The 20,954-nt window shown below is 38.1% G+C and overlaps 1 protein-coding gene across 1 annotated transcript; it reads left to right on the top strand.

Moving 5' to 3' along the window:
- Nucleotides 1-1,240: 1,240 nt before the first annotated feature.
- On the top strand, nucleotides 1,241-6,824 carry LOC134649146 (4-aminobutyrate aminotransferase, mitochondrial-like). Its single transcript, XM_063503860.1, has 8 exons — nucleotides 1,241-1,247; nucleotides 1,381-1,601; nucleotides 2,071-2,349; nucleotides 3,284-3,444; nucleotides 4,540-4,690; nucleotides 4,955-5,112; nucleotides 5,656-5,924; nucleotides 6,706-6,824. The coding sequence occupies exons 1-8, from the start codon at nucleotides 1,241-1,243 to the stop codon at nucleotides 6,822-6,824; spliced, it is 1,365 nt and encodes a 454-aa protein (XP_063359930.1).
- Nucleotides 6,825-20,954: the final 14,130 nt, after the last annotated feature.

The raw sequence follows: 20,954 nt of genomic DNA, 5'->3' as shown, positions 1-20,954 counted from the left end.
GCCGAAAATAGATGTTCATTTTGCTCAAAACGTTTTGTTTTGTATGAAGATCTAATGAATGAACTTTATTATACATGTCCACGCCGTGGGCGCGGTATCGCGATTAAACAGGAGAAGTAAACGTACGAGATTGTGCGCGCACAGATTCCAGGGGCCTGGCTGTGACACTCCAGGAACCAGAGAAGCCATCAGTCAAAACATCGGTGCCGGGGCCCAAGTCTCACGTGTTGTTTACTGAACTTAACAGTATACAGGTAGGTATTTACTGCCCTCATCTATACAAATATTTGCCATCTACCTATAATGAACGGTGGATTTTTTCTAAGGAAATAGGGATGTTGACATGAATCGCGAATATATAGCATGTTATGTTTTTACCATAGCAGGGAATATTAGAACGCGGAAAATCATATTTTGCAAGTGTAAATATGCGTAATAAATTAATTAAAAATAATCAAAAGTATTTAAAATAATGCCCAGTATCACGTGACTGCAAACGCCAATCGGAGCGCGTGACGTAATCACAGTGGAATCACCAAAGACAAGTTATAAAACCTGCCTAAGTGTCTACAGATTATCGTACCGAAACGCGATCTTGGTGCGGTGCGGCGCACGAATCGATAGTGTGTAAGGTGGTGCGTTAAGGACGCAGCTATAAGTTAGAGCGAGAAAGAAGGTCGCTGTCCGATGCGGTAGTGTGTTTATGCTTTAAAAAAAATTGTCTATTGCCATATAAAGAATTTAAAAAATGACTGACAGCAGTTTGTTTAAAACGCCGTTACGTCATCAGGTCACGTGACAGTTTGGAGCGTTTAGGCGCGAAATTTAAACACGAAACTTATTATACATGTTTTTTTATTCAAAATTAATGAATATATTTTTTTAATATTTTTTTCTGTAATTATTACGTGTCTATCTACAAAATGAAACCAGTTCCAAAAAATTGTCAACATCCCTATTAGGTAGGTTAAGTGTATTTTTCTTCAACCACGACGGTGGCAAACAAGCATACGGTCCGCCTGATGGTAAGCAGTCACCGTAGCATATGGACGCCTGCAACTTCAGAGATGTTTCATGCGCGTTGCGGACCCTTTAAGAACCTGTAGGTACACTACTTTTTTTAAGAACCTCATATCGCCCCTCGCGAAATCCTCAGCAGGGAGCTAATTGCGCGACTGTGGCCGGAGCGTCCGCGGTATAGCGGACATGTCGCGATTTTATACAAGTTTTCTTCTAATAAATGTCATGTAAATTGTAATATAATTAATAAACAAATACCTATTTAGCTGTATAAGGAATAAACCTCATCAGGATCGAATCCAAAACCGTCTCTATACCGACTAGGTCGTTTCGTCAGTGACATTGTAATTTTCAACTAAGTATTATACCTATGCAATATAAATCCTAAATTATTCCATATTTCTTGGTTCCAGCAAGCTCAATCTGTGCAACTGTTCGGCGACTACGATAAATGCGTCGGCAATTACTTCGTGGACGTGGACGGGAACGAGTTCCTGGACGTCTTTACCCAGATATCGTCGGTTCCGATAGGATACAACCACCCTGCGTTGCTGGGAGCTTTTGAAGATAAACATGCCCTTGTAAGTGCTCGTATTTCGATAGTTGCATAGTGCTGTCTCACTCACACACCGCACCAGCGACGTACGGGTCCGTATCAGTGTGACAACCATGTAGGGTTAACAAGTTTGTATTGGAAACGTAAAAATAAAATAGAGTCTGGCTAATGAAAGTTGAGACTGAGATAACGCGGGAATTTCAATAAAAACCGCACCTGGCAATAAAATTACTATGAAATTAAATGACAGCTTGAAACTGACAGCTTATTTGATAGGAAAAAAAGTTGCCATATAAAAAGTTTTAAATAAATCTCAGTTTCAACTTTCATTAGCCAGACATAGGGAAATTTTACTGTACAAATTTTGGTCAGGGAGCACTCTAAAAGTGTTTCTTTTATTTGCAAATCGCGAGAACATAGTTCGGGATGAACTATATACTACTAGAAAATTACAGCGCGTTACATAGCTTAGGTACGTTTATAAATTTTTACAGAGATCCCTTATCAATCGGCCAGCGCTCTTAGTGTTTCCACCGGCCGACTGGCCATCGAAGCTGAAGCGTGTGTTGCTAGCTTTTGCGCCGCGCTGCATGGACCACGTGTACACGATGATGTGCGGCGCCTGCTCCCTCGAGAACGCCTACAAGTGCGCCTTCTTCTGGTACCGCACCAAGCAACGCGGTGGACAGGTGGACTTCTCGCCGGAAGAAACAGTCTCCTGCATGTTGAACCAACCGCCGGGCTCGCCGGACTTGGCTATCATGTCGTTTTGGGTAGATTAAATTATTCATTAGTGGGTGTTCAGAGTAGTCCTGACGGGACAATTTTTCGTCCAATCTGATTAAATTAAAGGTGGTGTGGACGCAAAAATGAAATTGGCACGCCGATTCCACTTGATTCAATTGACCGATCAAATCGGGAGTGTGCAGACGAAAAAATGACAATTTTCTACGTAACCTATACGCGTTCAAGGGTTTTTTTTATTTATTTAGAGCGCTCGAATCTTACGTGCATCTAGAAAAGAGTAGTATTCTAGTCACGTGAATGTAAATCTAAAATTGGTGCCGTCAATTTTTTGTCAATTGGATAATCTCGCCTGGACAGGCCTATATAGTCATTACATTTAGGTACCTATATCATTCGTCATGTCAGTCACAGAATAAGTAATAGTATTATCATTTATCATACTATAGTCGAGTCTAATCAAATACGTATAGAGTTAGTTCAAGGTAACTCTGCAACGCTTTTGACAGCACAGACTGTGAAAGTGTTATTTATACGCAAAATAAAATAAAATAAAATGTATACTGTGAAAGTGGCCAGTTTTTATCAGAATTAAAAATATATATATATGTTGAATAACTTTATAAAATGACTGATGTAATGGAAACTGGCCAAGTCAAATCTAACCTACTTTAAGATCTCACATTTTTTTTAAATAACAGCAATTGTTATAGGTATCCAATAAAGCAAAGAAATAGAGTTTAATACTTGTTCATAATGTTATTTTTTTCCTATAAATACATATTTGGATTTTGCATAGAACTTGGCACTCATTTAGATCTCCATTCTTTTTGCGGCGAAGCCCACAGCCAAGCATAATTTTTGTATTGAACTTGGCTCTCCTTTTTTACATTTATGTTTTTGGTGGGTAACGTTTACGACATGAAGTGTTTCTACATTTCCCGGCTAGTTTTAAACTTTCAGGGATGTTTCCATGGTCGCGCCTTCGGAGCCTTGTCCACCACGAGGTCGAAGCCGATACATAAAGTAGATTGCCCAGCCTTCGATTGGCCCGTGGCCCCATTCCCGATATACAAGTACCCACTTCATGAAAATAAAGCCTATAACTGTCAGGAAGACCAAAGGTAATGCTTTCTACTATAGAATATTTTGCTGAACAACGAGAGCAAAGTTAGTTTTTGTTGTGAGTGCTGATTTATGAGTCCCGAGGTAGCGAAAGATTTAAAATCTTGAGCATAGCGAGTGACTCTAACATTATAGTGTAAAAAAAACTTTGGTCTCGTGTGGCACATACAACTTTTCACCTTAGCAATGAGATTACATTTTAGAGGGTAGGTACCTAAAATAAAGTGTAGGTAAGGGAAGTTCCCCTAAATACATAATTATAATTTCACAAAAAACCTGCCAAGTGCGAATCGGACTCGCGTTCCAAGGGTTCCGTGCATTAAGTCCGACTCACGCTTGACTGCACATTTCTAATAGGTTTTCCTGTCATCTACAGGTAAAGAACTACTTTGTGTATGTGAACTATTTTTTTCATAATCTTAGACCCATTAGTTTCGGAGATAAGGGGGGATGGTCGTTTTTTGCCTATTTTCATGAATAACTGCTGAAATATTTATCCTAAAATTATATAAAAAAAATATTTGAGATTCTTACAATGAGCTCTTTCATTTGATATGTAACACGTTATAGCTTGAGAAACTTTATTTTTAAATTTTCTCATTTACCCCCCAAAAATGGCCTCCATATTTAAAATTCATTTATTTACGTTACACGTCCATCTTTGGGTCATAAATTTACATATGTGTGCCAAATTTCAACTTAATTGGTCCAGTAGTTTCGGAGAAAATAGGCTGTGACAGACGGACGGACAGACAGACGAGTGATCCTATTAGGGTTCCGTTTTTCCTTTTGAGGTACGGAACCCTAAAAAGAATCAGTTACAGTCCCAGTCCCACTTTTCCTGGATAAGTGCACAAATAAGATACTTAAAGAACAAATTTCTGTGATATGTACAGTAAATAAATGCCCGTACCAGGGATTCTATTAACCTGGAACTCCATGCTTCGTAGGCAGGATCACGAACTTTAGGAGACCGTTAAATTATTTGTGTCAAGATCCTTGGTAAAATCACGGTAAAATTTGATTAATTCGGGACATCTAATCCGAATTCGTATCTCTCATGCATTCATTTAAGTTGTTTTTATTTTCCATAGATGCCTGGCCCAAGTAGCGTGCATCATACAAGAGCGCCTAAAATGCTGTAGGCCGGTGGCGGGGGTAGTTGTCGAGCCGATACAGTCAGAGGGAGGAGACAACGAAGCGTCCCCGGAGTTTTTCCAGAGCCTTCAGCAGATCTGCAAGCAAGTAAGTGATAGTCACAGTTGATGAGGATTGCGCGAGCCAAGGCGATCCTGACTTTATTTTTAATTTTTATTTTTATCTTATGCCAGTTGTAATGCGATCCACGGCTACGTTTGCGTGCCCTATCGCAATAAAGTCACTGAGTTTACACAGAATATTTTTTGCACATTGTCTCAATGTACTTACTCATGGTGTAATCAGTTCTTTTTTGTTTTAAATACGCTTTTTTATATTTTAAAAACGATTAATAATGGTTGTGGTTGTTAGATGGGAGTAGCTCTCATCGTAGACGAGGTTCAGACCGGGTGCGGGCCGACGGGCAAGATGTGGGCCCACGAGCACTTCGACCTGCCCTCACCCCCGGACCTAGTCACGTTCAGTAAGAAAATGCTCACGGGTGGGTTTTTTACGTCTTCGGAGTTCAAGTAAGTGGTCTTACTTTATAATTAACAACAGACAGCCCAGCGGAGAATGTTTCTGCTTTTTGCACCTACTCAAAGACTTAAGGGCCACCCCACATCTAGCGTCTTTCGAGCGTCGGCGTCTCGTCGGCGTCTACAACTCTATGGCCCTGCTCGACGGAACGTCGACGCAACGTCGACGCAACGTCGACGCAACTGCGCAGCAACGTCATTTTCCATAGCGCTGGCGCTGACCGACGCCGACGCTCGAAAGACGCTAGATGTAGGGTGGCCCTAACACTATAGGTAGAGCTATATATATACACCAGCCGTAAAATACTTATTAGTGCTCAATGAGCTTTGAAATTCTTAGTGCATGAGTATCTAATCATAGCTAAAGTTCCTTCTTTGTCTTACAAGTTACCTATACGAGTAAAAGCTACCAGGACAGAAATTATACCTATTAGTTACCAGTGTTATTTCTTGTCAATTGAAAGCTTTATTATGCGTTCATGGACGGTCCCTATTCGATGGACGGAAGTTAATTAAAGTTGTGGTCTATTATAGGCCTGCCCAGGGTTACAGAATTTTCAACACCTGGAGCGGAGACCCTGGAAAGTTGATCCTCCTGGACCAAGTACTTCGCGTCATTGAGCAAGAGCAGCTGCTAAGCAACGTTCAGAAAACTGGAAAAGTTTTGAAAGATGGCTTACATGAACTCGAGAATGAATTTTCCAACGCGATAGGAAGAGTGCGCGGCCGGGGCACGTTCTTAGCATTCTGTTCCCCTAGTGCTACAGTGAGGGACAAAATTAATAACAGTTTGAAGAAAAATGGTAAGCTTTTTCGTTATTTGTATTTAATTAATAGCGCTTATTACAGACAGACAGACAGATGACGGGAATTTACGGATCGCTGATGGCCAATCTCAATAAGAGGTATATATTTCACTCAACTTCGGGCGCGCTCGGCTGATGACTGGCAGACTACTCCAAGTATACCTATAGTCTAACGTATAACTAATGAGAGAATACGTCATACGAGTCTTTTATTACAAACGTGATTCACTGTCAAACATGTGCGCCCTCTGTTAGTGTTGGTCCTTTGAGTCTTCTGCTCTGCTTGAAGTCTGGACTCAGTTTTTCAGACTCTAGTAATTAAGTCGAAACTTGAACTCTTATCGAGACCCGAGTCTTTTGTAAAGACTTGAGTTTTTTAGAAGAGTTTTTTAAAACGCATTGTCTCCAAATGAAATTCATGAGTTAGGTACACATCATTCAATAATGCCGGCATATATTTTCCTTAGTACCTTTAGTATTAATTCAAAAAATTTGACGAACTCTTTATGTGAAAGTCTCGAGTTCTTTTAAGTTGCGCTTAAAAGACTCAAAAAAGGACTTAACTCGGGAATCTTGAGATTGAGACTCGGAACTGTGCTTAAAAAACAAGCGCAGTCGCGTATAAAGAGGTTGATTTCTTCAAAATTAGACTCAAAATTCAAAAGACTCGAGTTCCTAACACCACAACCCTCTAGTCTGTAGTAGGTAGTTGGCAGTATTTAACCCCATTGAACATTCAGTGCAGCTGCTGTATTGTTCATACTATTCCTTGCTGCAGGTGTTCTGAGCGGCATATGTGGGGAAAAGTCTATCCGCCTGCGCCCCGCGCTCATCTTTCAGGAGAAACACGCTCACATCTACTTGGATATCCTAAGAAAAACATTGAAAGAGCTTTAAACGTACCTACCTAATATATTTTCAAGCAATTTTTATGTAGGTAGGTAATACCTATATAAGTACTGTTTTTTTATGCTGACGTATTTTGTGATATTATTTTTATTAAATATTAATTTAGAGATAATTAACTTCACAACCATTCATATTTTTTACCGCTGGGTTTTAATATAAAATTCTTTATATTAAACTTTGGTAACAATATTCTAGGTTTAAAGATTGCGTCTACAACTTAAAAATACCGGCCAGTCAACAAAGTTTTCAGAAGTGTAACTACAACTTCCGGTTTTGTTATAATTTTCGCAAACATAAAAAAATCCAAGAAAAAAGTATGAGAATTTGTGAATCCTAGTGAGTGTAGTGTGTACCTATTGTATTCTTTGTTGTCAATTCTATAGTTGAAGTATACGTTTACTTAGATTATATTAAGTACATTAGTCATTACATTTAAGCATACATATGGTCAGTTTTTAAACATGTCAGGAGATTAGTGTCCCTATAAAGATCTAATTCATTAAATATTATTTTAGTATGTTAGGTATATATTTTAAATAAAGCTTGATTAATTTTACAATTGTAATTCAGCAATCTTCTCGAAAGGTATAGGGACAGATTACGTGGTCAGCATTTCCCCGCGCTATACGGAATGCCCGCCGCGCGACTTGCTCCTCAGTTGTTCCCCGGCTGTGTACTGAGAAATACACGTTCTAATTAAGTATTCCGGATTATCATTTATATACTCCCAGATAGTTAATTCCTATAACTGGTGACTTCCCGACATTTGGCATTTAGTAAGTTAAATAGCGACAATAACAAGGAGATACCAAGACGGACAAGACAATTACTTTTTATAAGTGAATTTACTACAGACATTAGACATATACAGGGTAAGGACAATGTAGTTGCTGACGCTTTATCTAGAGTTGAGACAGTCGATTTTCAAAATATTGCAATAGACTTTTCTTTGATTGCGAAGGCACAACAAAAAGATGGCGAATTGAAAACATTATTACAAAATAATAATTGGCAATTTAAGAAAATAATGTTGCCTAACTGTACATATGATATTTACTGTGACGTTACTACAGGTAATGTGAGACCGTACATACCGGAACAGTTTCGTCGCGATGTTTTCAATCAGATTCATAACTTAAGTCATCCCGGTGTACGAACTTCACGCAAGATGGTTTCTAATAGGTATTTTTGGACGAATATGAACAAAGATGTAGGTCTTTGGGCCAAAACCTGCGTTCAATGTCAAAAAGCCAAGGTCACGAGACACACCAAATCGACACCAGGTAAGTTTCCAGAAGTAGACCGATTCCAGCACATACATACTGATCTAGTAGGACCACTACCAACATCAGCGGAAGGTTACAGATATTGCCTTACCATTATAGATAGAGCTACAGGATGGCCGGAGGCGTTTCCATTGCAAAACATATCGGCAGAAATAGTAGCACAAACTATTTACGATGGCTGGATTGTGCGATTCGGATGTCCAGTTACTTTAACCAGTGATCAAGGTAAGCAATTCGAAAGCAATCTTTTCAGACAACTAATGAAATATACAGGCACGGAGAGGATTAGAACTACGCCATATCATCCTATGAGTAACTCGGCTATTGAGAGATTTCACCGTACTTTGAAATCTGCGTTAAAGGCACGTATAAATAGTACTTCATGGGTTACAGAATTAAGCACAGTTTTACTAGGTTTACGTTCTGTACCTAGATTAGATACAGGCGTGAGTGCAGCTCAATTAGTTTATGGCTGTTCCATTCGTTTACCTGCTGAATTTTATTGTAATGTTGATAAAAATATAACAGAACCATATACTATGTTAGATAAAATTAAGGAATCGATACGTAAATTAAAACCAAGACCATTCTCTCATAATAGAGACGATAAATTCTTTGTAAGTCCTGATCTTAAAACCTGTGATTATGTGTTTGTACGTAGAATAGTAAAATCCTCATTACAGACGCCTTACGAAGGGCCATTCAAAGTTCTGAAAAGAAATGATAAGGTTTTTAAAATTCAATTAGATGAGCGTGAGGTAAATATGTCAATTGACAGGCTAAAGCCTGCATACTTACTTAACGAAAAAGTGAACTCATCACAAAACTTAACTGTACCAAGTACGCCACAAGCTGATAGCGGAATCGCTCCGCCTATGCATAGCGTTGCGCCCTATGTTACGCGCAGTGGTCGGGCAGTTAAGAAGTCGGTCAGATTTTGCGATGAGTAAACTTAATATATAGCAACTATTATTTTAATTTTGCAAATAAGTATTAATTGTGACAACACTTTATGTAGGTTACATGTGTTTTATAAATATGTAATTTTAAGAAACAATTGGCACTCCACTCGAAACAGTGAAACATTTAATACCTAATCATGGGAAATTACAGTACCAAGAAAGACTCAGAAAATATGGATAAATTTAATACCGTTACGGCAGAAGCATCTATTAACGTTTCCGGACTCGCTACCCAGATAAACACGTTCAGTTTCGTGTTATTGGCAATAATTATTGTTTTGATGATATTTTTACTGTGCTACTTCTACAGTCGTTGTAAACAAAGGATGAATAAATGGTTCACCAAGAGAGTTCAGGTCCTGACGAAGGACCAACAGCTGTCTTCTGGAGTTCAGGCGACTCCAAGCCAGCCACAAGTGCCACAACAGATTTATTTGAAAGTCTAAGTGCAGTGCAAATTGTTTAACGTGGTAAAATAAGCTACTCATTTTTTATTGTAGGTCGGATAATATCTATATTTAGATATCGTGACGTGTTTATGTATTACTTAAGTGACTACCTATTGTGCATTCATAATTTCAACCTTAAGTTCAGCATTGTACTCAAGTTACATTGTGTCCTGTTATCGCTCTGATTTCAAGTACCTAGTAACTGCGCGATATTGTTTTCATAGCACATTTGATTTGATTTAAAGTTTGTTTGATTTAAAATAGTGAAGGTAACAGACACAATAAAATACAAAATATGTAGATCCGTTTAATGTGTAATTACAAATGGTTCTTACTGAAGCATAACAATATTATGTAATTTGTTTATTATTAAGTTTTCTTAAAAAATTTGTAATTTTTTTTTTGTTTTTTGGGGAGGGACGACTATAGGGACAGATTACGTGGTCAGCATTTCCCCGCGCTATACGGAATGCCCGCCGCGCGACTTGCTCCTCAGTTGTTCCCCGGCTGTGTACTGAGAAATACACGTTCTAATTAAGTATTCCGGATTATCATTTATATACTCCCAGATAGTTAATTCCTATAAAGGGCCTCTAATTGTTGAATCTATATATTCACGCACGCTTATCAAATGACGGGGATTAATATATCTAATATTAGTTTCGTTACTTTCGTTTATTTTCATGGTTAAGTAGGTACCTATGTCTATTCAAATGTATTACCTAAAGTGCTATCAGTCCAAAGTAATCCTAATCCATAACACTTTCATAACTTAATTTATATCGACGTAGGTAATTATTAAATATATTAGAAACGGGTCACTCACGTATTTTAAGTCGAAAAACGCTCGACATGTTTCACTTCGTACCGAGAAGTGTCATCAGGAGCTTGCGTTTACGGTGGCGGACCGGCGCAGACTGCGGGCCGTAGCTCTCCGCGCCCGATGACTCGGCGCAGGCGCCGGTGGCGGCATGGGAGGCGAGAAACTACCCTCATTTACGTTCACGTTTGTTCACGTAATGCTTGTATTTCACTGTTACCTACGTCAATATAAATTTCATTTCCTTGCAGATTGGTAATAATTAACTATTACCAACTCATTAAGCGGATTTAATTTTATTGAACAAACTTACTTACTATGATATAGCAATAGCATAGAAGTTATGTAATCAGACTCGTAAGAAGTTGTGTAGTCTGCCATAAAGTCAATCAACCTTCTATTACTTATTAATATCAAACACTGAACACAACTCTTGTTTTTGCCATTGTGCAATAAATGATTGATTGATTGAAATTTAAAACTTGAAGTCTTAAATAATTACAATTGTTTTAACAAGATGTATTGGTGTATTCCCATATTTTGTGGGATACCCAGAAATGGGAATGATTTATACATACATATGAAGCAAATACACCCTTCTCTTACTAGCTTGTCAAAAAAAGTATGGTTTTGTAATGGTCATGCTCTTAATTAATTACCTACAAATATTTTGATGTTAAGTCTGCTACATGTCATACTAGGTTAAATTACTTAATTAAAATACAAACGATTTTAATTTTTATTTAATTTAATGTATGTTTCACTAGGTTATGCTTGACAACTATTGTTTGAAGTAAATGATATGTACACATCAAAGATACGTAATATTATAAATAAAACAGCACCGCTAGTCCGCTACAACTAACGACTGACTGCCAAAGTATACTGAGACGTACTTACTATAAGTAGATACGTACAGCAAACATGCAGTACGATATACTGTGATGACCATGATGACACCGGTATTCTGCCCTGCTCAGCCGAAAAGCGCTATCTCAAAAGAAAATTCATTGCTAACTTATACTCTAGTTTCTATAGCTGAGAATTCCATTTTCAAAATCATTTGTTTTTGAGATAGCGCTACTTGGCTTAGGAGGGCAGTATTGCTCATTCCGATCGTGGCAATTCCCACGAGAACGACCCGGTTACGTTATCACTATACTTAATGCTAAAGAAAAAAATACTAATACATAAAAATCTATAAAACGTGTTCATTACGAGGCAGTTATTATAAGTCAATGACAAATCCAAATGAGGAACCTAAAAGACATTCACGCGGCGGTGAGTCAGACAGCACGTCAATGTTCCGGCGCAAGGGCCGGCGGCGGCGCGGACGCATGCGTGGTCGGACATGCAACCTACTCACCGGCACATTTGGTAGTTTTCGAATGCTCTTAAAAAATATTTCTTAATGATCGCGATCCTGATATAATTTTACGTCGAGTACCTATTGTTTTCCGGCATTTCTTTGTAAACCACATCGAAACGAATAGAGTCAGAAGGAGTTCCTGTTTTTTTGCACTCTCATGGTGCTAAATAAGTGTTTTTGCAAGAAGGACGCAAACAAGTTTAAGTTTTTGTTAGGGCTATTAGGTACTCGTGCGTTTCTCATCTGCTAGTATTTTTTTCTCTTGTTGGATCGATAAATGAATTATGTAATGTATGTATAATAAAAATAAATCGTGTTTAATTAAAAATAAATTGTGTTAAGTGAGCTATTTAATTTGGACGTAATATAAAAATCCACTTACTGTAGGTATCTAATGTTAAACAAATTAACTTTAATGGTTTAAGAAAGTAGTTTGATGAGAGCGAGTACGATTTCGTGCAAACAACAAGTTCCACTGCGGAAGTCTACTTAGTGACTCATAGAACATAGAATAATTTGCGGCTGCGCCATTGCAGGTATGATTTGTGGGTGTGAGACACCTGGATTGATATTTACAATACTTCTTACGTTTTCCCAAAACAACCAGTATAAGTTGAATTTCTGATTATTCATATTATTGGCTACTATAAGTACTGGGGGTCTAGTAATAATGGGCGCGCGTCCTTCAGTCGAATCTAAATGGTCCGTGAATACATATGCTGGTCAACTGTCCGCGAGTGCATCGTTTGGGAGGTACACTTTCTCTAATATACTTGTTAGAGTTAGAGGGATTCAAGAGTAACGCAATTTTCGACTTTATCTATGTAAACGGTAAAAGTGACGCCGCGCGTGTATGGGATGTGCGAAGAGTGCAATCGCTTTATTTCATCTGTCGGCACCGTTACACTGGCCTTGATCATGCGTTGGATGTGTTGATGCCAATTTCGACAAATTCAATTACCAATTTCTCTTTCACAGTCTACATTTCCTTTTTTGTTAGAAAATTGAATGTTAAGTGCTTTTGCGCATGCGAAACGAACTGGGTAAATGTCGGACTACATTATTATCATTACGATGAAAAGAAAATGAAAGTTTCTCGGAGACACATTCAAAAAGACGTTAACTAATAGAGTAATGGTTGCTAATGCTGCCTGTGGACGTTGATGAGATATAAGTAGGCGAGTAAATAAGTCAAAAGGGAAACTACTTTTCACTAGACAAGCTACTACAATAGGATCATACATAAGTCTCCTTTTTTAATTGATTGTTTAGTGTATATTATATATAAGTATAGTAACTACACACCGACTTTGAGTACTTTGACAGAGCAAAGTGTGGAAGTAATCTATAAACGTGGTTATTTTCATAGGAACTATCGACGTTCATTATGGGCATTATTATGGTACTCCACACTTTGTCATTTCTAAGTCTGTGCAGAGTTAAAAGCTTGGCGTGTGACTAATTTACTCGTACTATTCAAAGGATGACTACTAACATAATTACACCAGGCTTAGAAAAAATCCTCGTAATGCGTTTGCTCATTAAACACTTAATTGAAATCATACAAAACATGAGACACCACGTCACATACTGCTATTTTAAGACACAGCGTAGGTATCTACCTAAAAGCACGTCTACTATTCCAATTATAACTTCTAACAGAGCGCGAAAATAGATCCAATAACTCTCCATGCGATCCAGCAGAAAACTGAAATCCTGTAATGTCTACCAGGGAATGGATACATTTACGTACCCTTTCGTGGCGCTAATAAAATGTAGACATTAATTACTTATAATACCGAGCATGCGGCGCTTTTCTATCGTGTACCTAAGTGGATAGAGCTAATTAAGACTATGACTACTTTGAAACTTTGGTTTTTCAAGGTTGAAGTTGTTCAATGTGACCCTATCTATATTCATTCACCTCACGTAACACAGCCTGTTATTATTTTAATGTTTAGGTAGGTACAGTCAACAGCAAAAGTTGCTAAGCGGGCCAGGTGTTCAAATAGATCTTGACGCATATTTATTGTTAAGGCGCTACGCGCCGTTTTTGGCCGTAAACTCTTACTTTCTAGAGTATATATCTTAACGGTTCGACACAAAATTATGAAAAAAATATATATGAATCTACGTTTTATGTACAACATTTGTAACGTTTGACTTTCTTCCTGTGACTAATAATTTTTCGAAAAAAGGAACATTACGAGATGCCGTTTTGCGACTAACTTTGCCTATTTCTACTAAACGGTTTACTCGATTAAAGTTATTTTTAAACTAAAATAAATGTTTTAACCGACACTACAAATGCAACGTAGAATAATGTTAATTAATAATTTTTTTTTTTATGAAATCGAATATTTTTCAACATTTTGTGCGAATGCAGCTCGAAAAAGGCGTGGCCGGCAGTCGTTTGCTAGCGTTTGCGAGGAGGCTGTGTCGCTCGTCGCTCCGTGCCTTTCTTGTATTCTGCATGCTTGTGCTGAGCCCAAGTGCAATAAAATTGGAGTTATTGTGGCCAAAGATTAAATAACTGCAGAAAGTTGATTTGGTTGTGACGCGCTTTAGCGCGCGCAACACGGTGTTTCGCAGCCTATTATTACAAACCTAATGACAATATTTCCACTTATGTTTGAGAAAGCTTCATTTGAAATTTATAAAAAATGTTTTCGAACATGCGCCGCGCAGTAACTGACTGCAAATAAATATGGGAGCGATAGCTTGCACTCCGTGGTCCATAACGATCAAACAGATGGCGATGGCGTCGCATTCTTACGCCGATAAGGATCCGATAAAAGATAATTTTAGATATTAGACAAATTAAAACAAAAAACCTTAGTAGGTAATAAACACATTAAAAAATTATTGCATACAATATCATTCTATGTAAACAAAAGTTACTAGTAAATTCATTCATTCATAAAGTTTGATTACATAGTTAGCAAGTTTCATAGAATGACACTATACCAATACGACGGTTATGTCAATTACACAAACGTGCACGGTGCGTAACGGGATGGGTAAGTAATATATAATAATAATATAATTTTATTTGGCGTATTAAGCGGGACGCGAGTCGTATTAACCGTGAAATGTAATTTACGACCTCCACTAAATGCATGATCTACTCATACTCAAACAACAAAATATCTGCAAACAAAAGATTATACGAGTATAGCGCCAACTACGCGCCTCTGGGCTGTATCTTATTCTTTGAACGTCGTGGCGGTGCAGCGATACAAAATTCACGTACGATCGCAGCGAGCGGGGTAAGCGGGTGGTGCGGGTACAGAGCGCTTAGCTCCGCCCAGACGCTCAAGGGCATTGGGCCTACCGATCGTCTTAAGAGAACTAGAGCGCGTCAAGGTAATTTTTTGAACACCTCGCCCGATTAGCAACTTCTGCTACTGACTGTACCTGTATTACCGCAAACTCCAAGTATTTCTAGTAAGTAGTTTTATTTGTCAAGGGCAGTAACAAATTGCTTTATGTGGGGAAAGCACTTTTTAGGGTTCCGTAGCCAAATGGCAAAAAACGGAACCCTTATAGATTCGTCATGTCTGTCTGTCTGTCCGTCTGTCTGTCCGTCCGTATGTCACAGCCACTTTTCTCCGAAACTATAAGAACTATACTGTTGAAACTTGGTAAGTAGATGTATTCTGTGAACCGCATTAAGATTTTCACACAAAAATAGAAAAAAAAACAATAAATTTTTGGGGTTCCCCATACTTTGAACTGAAACTCAAAAATTTTTTTTTCATCAAACCCATACGTGTGGGGTATCTATGGATAGGTCTTCAAAAATGATATTGAGGTTTCTAATATCATTTTTTTCTAAACTGAATAGTTTGCGCGAGAGACACTTCCAAAGTGGTAAAATGTGTGTCCCCCCCCCCCTGTAACTTCTAAAATAAGAGAATGATAAAACTAAAAAAAATATATGATGTACATTACCATGTAAACTTCCACCGAAAATTGGTTTGAACGAGATCTAGTAAGTAGTTTTTTTTATACGTCTTAAATCGCCTAAATACGGGACCCTTCATGGGCGAGTCCGACTCGCACTTGGCCGCTTTTATGGTCTGTGAAAATAAAGCCCTTGACGCGTGTAAGCGACAATTTTACGAGTACCTATAATTGTAAAATTATACGTCTGTGTCTATTATTTCCAGTGTTTTATTTTGTACAATAAAATAAATTATTACAATATTGGTGCATTTCATAGGACATATATTATAGGTACCTTCATCATTTATGATAACGGTCGGCTATTCAATTCGATTTGTAGGTGAACGTTTGACCGTGTGACCTGCCAATATATCCTGTTGGAAAATACCGTATTTTGTTAGTTTTAGTATTAATCAATTTAATAATACTCGTAGTACCTTTTGAATGTTATATATGTAGGATGGATGCGCTACAGCTGATTTATTAGGCACCTAACGAGACACCCACCATTTAATATTCAGTATTTTCGTTAATGAGCATGTTGAATTATCTATACGAGGTTACCTACTTTGTAACTTAACTATTTAAATTTTGTAAACCGTTTGTCGTTTTACTGCACGACCCGATGTGTTTTAGATCGTTGCTATCAGATACATTTATAGTACTTATATCGTATCGAGCTCAAATAAATATATCTTAAATAACTAACGCCTTAAATGTCATAGACCTAATATATAGGTAGGTATATAACAACTTAAATAGTTTATTTGTAGCGTTCCAGGGCCCGCCTCCTGCCTCGTACCACAGTGCCTAATACTGCCTACTCGTAATTGAATAATTGTCCAGTAGTATAATGGAGCAGTATCGATACGCTGGGTCCTCGCGTGACCTCCCGCGTCGCCCACGGCGGCACCACGCGGCACCGACTCCCGCGCTATTTACGCATTCAACTGATATTAATAGATCTTCACGAAATCATATTTTTAAAAGCGAACTCCTGAAGTGCCAAGCGTATTTGTATGAGTTCGCGAAAAATATTTCGCAGGTACTAAGCAAGACAAAACATCATTCATTAATTGTGTAAAGTCTAAGACAATACATTCGTGCTTCTCATTGACAGCTGATATAGATGGCGTTGTACTGCTCCGAACCCACATATTACGGTAACTAAAGTTGACTTTTGACAATCCAGTGACCACACATAACATGGTGCTGTTTCTGCGCCATCTATTTCAGCTGTCAATAATCTACTAGACCTACATATAAAAATATATATATCTGTATATTAAAATCATTAAATGTGCTTTTTTATCAAATCTAAATTATGCAGTGATACTACCTAATAGTTACAAACATAATTAATATTGTCTTAATTAATAGCTTTCTGATAACATACCTACTCGGTTCAAATACAATTATAATAATACGACCTAAATGTCCTAAATAATAGTGAATTTAAATACTTATAGTTAGGTACTTATAAGTTATAATTATAAACGCAAATACACTACTTAATAAAGCATTTGAATGTAGAAACACGTTACCTACATATTTGTTTTACAAGGGGACAAAGTTGTTGTTTAACCCTTCGTGATAATATATATATATCATGATAGAGCAAGAGAAAGATTCCAAAATTGAACTACGAGCGCAGCGAGAGAGGCACGAGACTTTGCTACCGAGTGAATCACAAAATTGTTTACCCCACCAATGCGAGGAAAATACTAATTAACTGTAAAACATTACAAATCAAATCCAAATATGAACGTTAAATCAATATTTAATATTTATCATTCAACTAGCCAACATCAGAAACCAACTCAAAATTTGCATCGAATTAAGAAAAAAATAAAACAAAGCACTAAATTTAGGTGACAAATATCGTAAGTTGCTTTACTTTAAGGGCTCATAACCTGCTCATTTTAAAGAAACGATAATTTGTAGTATTTTGACACTAAAATTCTGCAGAACATTGTAAGTACATAACTAGATGTGTAATATGTTATGTACGTACCCGAACAGTACAGCACAAATACAGTGGTAGTTAAAGCTGATTTCAGGTTGAACTACTTTGCTAAACACCGGCTCCTACTGACCCATTTGTATTCACAACAAGTTTGTTGACCTCGTTGACCAGCGACCCTGCTCGCGGTTAAGTACGCCGAACAAAGCCGCTAATGTTACCGCCGAGTTGCTGACTTTCGGAACGATCTGGCACAGCGAAGTATAACTACTTATGTGAAAAGTACCTATATGATACCTATAGTGCAATCGACGTCCGAGATAACAGAGCGTTTTAATATTGGCACTATTTCGTTATCAATTGGGTTGGGGGACCGCGAAGGGACGCAGATAGATAATTAGATAGTCTGACTAACGAAAGGCTATACACGATACGCCTTTTTACATTACACAGCGGCACAAATTGAGAGAAATGGACTTATGTATTTCTACGTGGCGTATAAGTGGCAATAATAGTGTAGGTGTAACTAGGTATATATGTTCTTAAATTTGAAAGATTAAACTGACTAAGTATCATAGCGAGCTCATTTGAGAGAGTAGGTAGGCTATTGTTACTCTATTATCATACTAACAAATTGATGTCTCTGAAAGACACGGTTGTTGCATGTGCAACCTATGGGGACGATGTGGTGAGGAGTTGAGTTGCAGTAACAGTAACACTTAAGCTTTATAGACTGGCCATTCTTACAGCGACAATATTATGTAGGCTATCGCTAGAGTAAGACTTTATTAACTTGATTGTATCTAAGGTACCAAAAGGTATGAAACCGTTGCACGTCATCGACTGATTAATCCACAAAGGCCGGCTGAGGGTATATGAAACGAAAGTAACCCAAAACAATAGAACATGTGAGCATTAGGTATTAACCTTTTGGACGCCAATGACCGATATATCCGCACCGTAGGTTCAACGCCAAAGACTCATTAATCGGTCACATACCACAGAGCAACATCGACCTACGTGCATATACATAAAGTTCAACTTCAGTTTTGACACTTCAATGATGTGGCGTCTGAGTGACAGCTTTTGTGTTTGACCATGTTTAACACGGCGTGGAAAAGGTTAATAACTTACGATTAGGTGCATTCAGGTAATTTCAAATACTTCGGATTGTCCGGTAACTCCGAAAATTGTACTCTACAATAATTGTGTTATGGATGATTTTTGGAAATACATTTTATATAAAGAAAACGGTTAAAAACTTTGTTATCGTAAATCTATCATTTTGAACCAATCACGGGTCTAATAGGTAGGTACCTACTTAAGTAACAACAATAACATAGTGGAAAATGCGGAACGGATTTACCCGGAACTCGAAAGATGTGTCTAGTCACTGTTGTTGGGAAGACTCCAAGGATACCTATAAACAGTCCTAATCCGGATACGGCGGCGGCGCTGTGAGAGCGTAATGGTGGAAAAAGTTATACAGAAGAATCCTAATAATTAGGTAGGTAGGTAATAGATTTAGAGGTAGATATGTTTTGGTATTTCCTGCATAACTCCCTAGTCCTACAACTCTAATTTAATAAAATGGGGTAATTTCGTTGAGATCGGACTATCCCGACTATCTGAACATCTGTACCAACCAGGCCAACCCAGTTCCAACCAGGCCAATTCCAACATACATGTATTGACTGCAGTCTAACTAAATAACATGTTTCAAATACCTATCATTCTGATGTCATTGTAGGTATTTAGTGTTACAACTAAAGTACACCTTATAAATATTTTTGAAGTGAAATCTTCTTTAGCGGCGCGGCGCTGTGCACTTTTTGTGATGGGGAAAAAATGTTAAACTCGCGAGAGGTGTCACGTGACCGTAAGAAGAAAGACGGACACGTGACCTGATCGAAAATCTGTTACTTCAATGTCATTGTGTTTTTCTTTATTGATTTAAATGACATCTAGTGAGTTTCGCTCTAACTGGTATTTATATAACTCGAGTACTAACAGTTAGGGGTTTCAAGTAATGCGACTAAATTACGCTAGATGGCGTTAACCTCAATTATACGTAGTGCTGCAGACATTTTGCAATAGTGATTGAGTTTTCACTTCTGCCAGCACTCCCGGAGTGCAACCCGTTGTTTTTTAGGGTTCCGTACCCAAAGGGTAAAAACGGGACCCTATTGCTAAGACTCCGCTGTCCGTCCGTCCGTCCGTCCGTCTATCACCAGGCTGTATCTCACGAACCGTGATAGCTAGACAGTTGAAATTTTCACAGATGATGTATTTCTGTTGCCGCTATAACAACAAATACTAATAAAAACAGAATAAAATAAAGATTTAAGTGGGGCTCTCATACAACAAACGTGATTTTTGACCGAAGTTAAGCAACCTCGGGCGGGGTCAGTACGGATGGGTGACCGTTTTTTTGCTTGTTTTGCTCTATTTTTTGTTGATGGTGCGGAACCCTCCGTGCGCGAGTCCGACTCGCACTTGGCCAGTTTTTTTTTAGGTAATTATCAATAAAATGCTGACTTTATATATGACACCGTAAGATTGTGAACCCGTTAGTTTACAATCTAACGTAGGTTAGGTTAGGTTAGTTTATAATCTCCCTACCGTCAGTTTATAATTTAACTAGCGAGATTATAAACTAACGAGTGTTTACAATTTTACGGTGACATATACATAATACCTAGAGATCCTAAACGGAGGAACGTGTATTCTCTCTCTACCTCGGTACCTCCAGACAGCATCAAGAAGACTTGGATTAAGTGAAGTCCAGCGAGACAATTTTTCGCCAATCTGATAAAATTGCCCGATCAAATCAGGCCGTGCGGACGCAAACGCCAATTTGATTCCCCGATCAAATCAGCAGGTGCGGACACAAAAATGCCAATTTTCGAAGTTAGTATCTATGGAATGCAAATTGGTGATTAAATTGTATACGTGTGGACGCTAGATGAGATTGGCGCCAATTATTTTCCTGATCAAATCGGTCGATTTGCCCAGCTCGTCTGGATACGGCTTGAGAGATTCAATGTCTGTTCTGTCTGATTCTAACAAAACAATAGGCACTAATAAAAAATCTATTGAGCACGCACATCTCTTCCGTACATGGGTTGCAATGGTTGCAATAGAAACATCAAACAAGCCACGATCGCGGCGCTTTCCTCACTAACAAATTAATACATCAGTTTCAACTGTTTCAAGTGGATCAATAGAGCCACTTATGCAAATTCTATTAGAAAGTCAGCACATGGGTAGACGGGCAATAAATAATATCTACCGTGTGAACTGTGAATATTCCAAAGGTAA

The sequence above is a fragment of the Cydia amplana genome, chromosome 6, assembly GCF_948474715.1.
Source record: "Cydia amplana chromosome 6, ilCydAmpl1.1, whole genome shotgun sequence".
Lineage (NCBI taxonomy): Eukaryota > Metazoa > Arthropoda > Insecta > Lepidoptera > Tortricidae > Cydia > Cydia amplana.
This window is presented reverse-complemented; position numbering and strand designations above follow the sequence as displayed.

Excerpts from the sequence above, each read along its gene's own strand:
- LOC134649146 (XM_063503860.1), top strand. Across the intron at positions 3,445-4,539 it reads AACTGTCAGGAAGACCAAAG|ATGCCTGGCCCAAGTAGCGT; the intron begins GTAATGCTTTCT and ends TATTTTCCATAG. Across the intron at positions 5,925-6,705 it reads TAACAGTTTGAAGAAAAATG|GTGTTCTGAGCGGCATATGT; the intron begins GTAAGCTTTTTC and ends TCCTTGCTGCAG.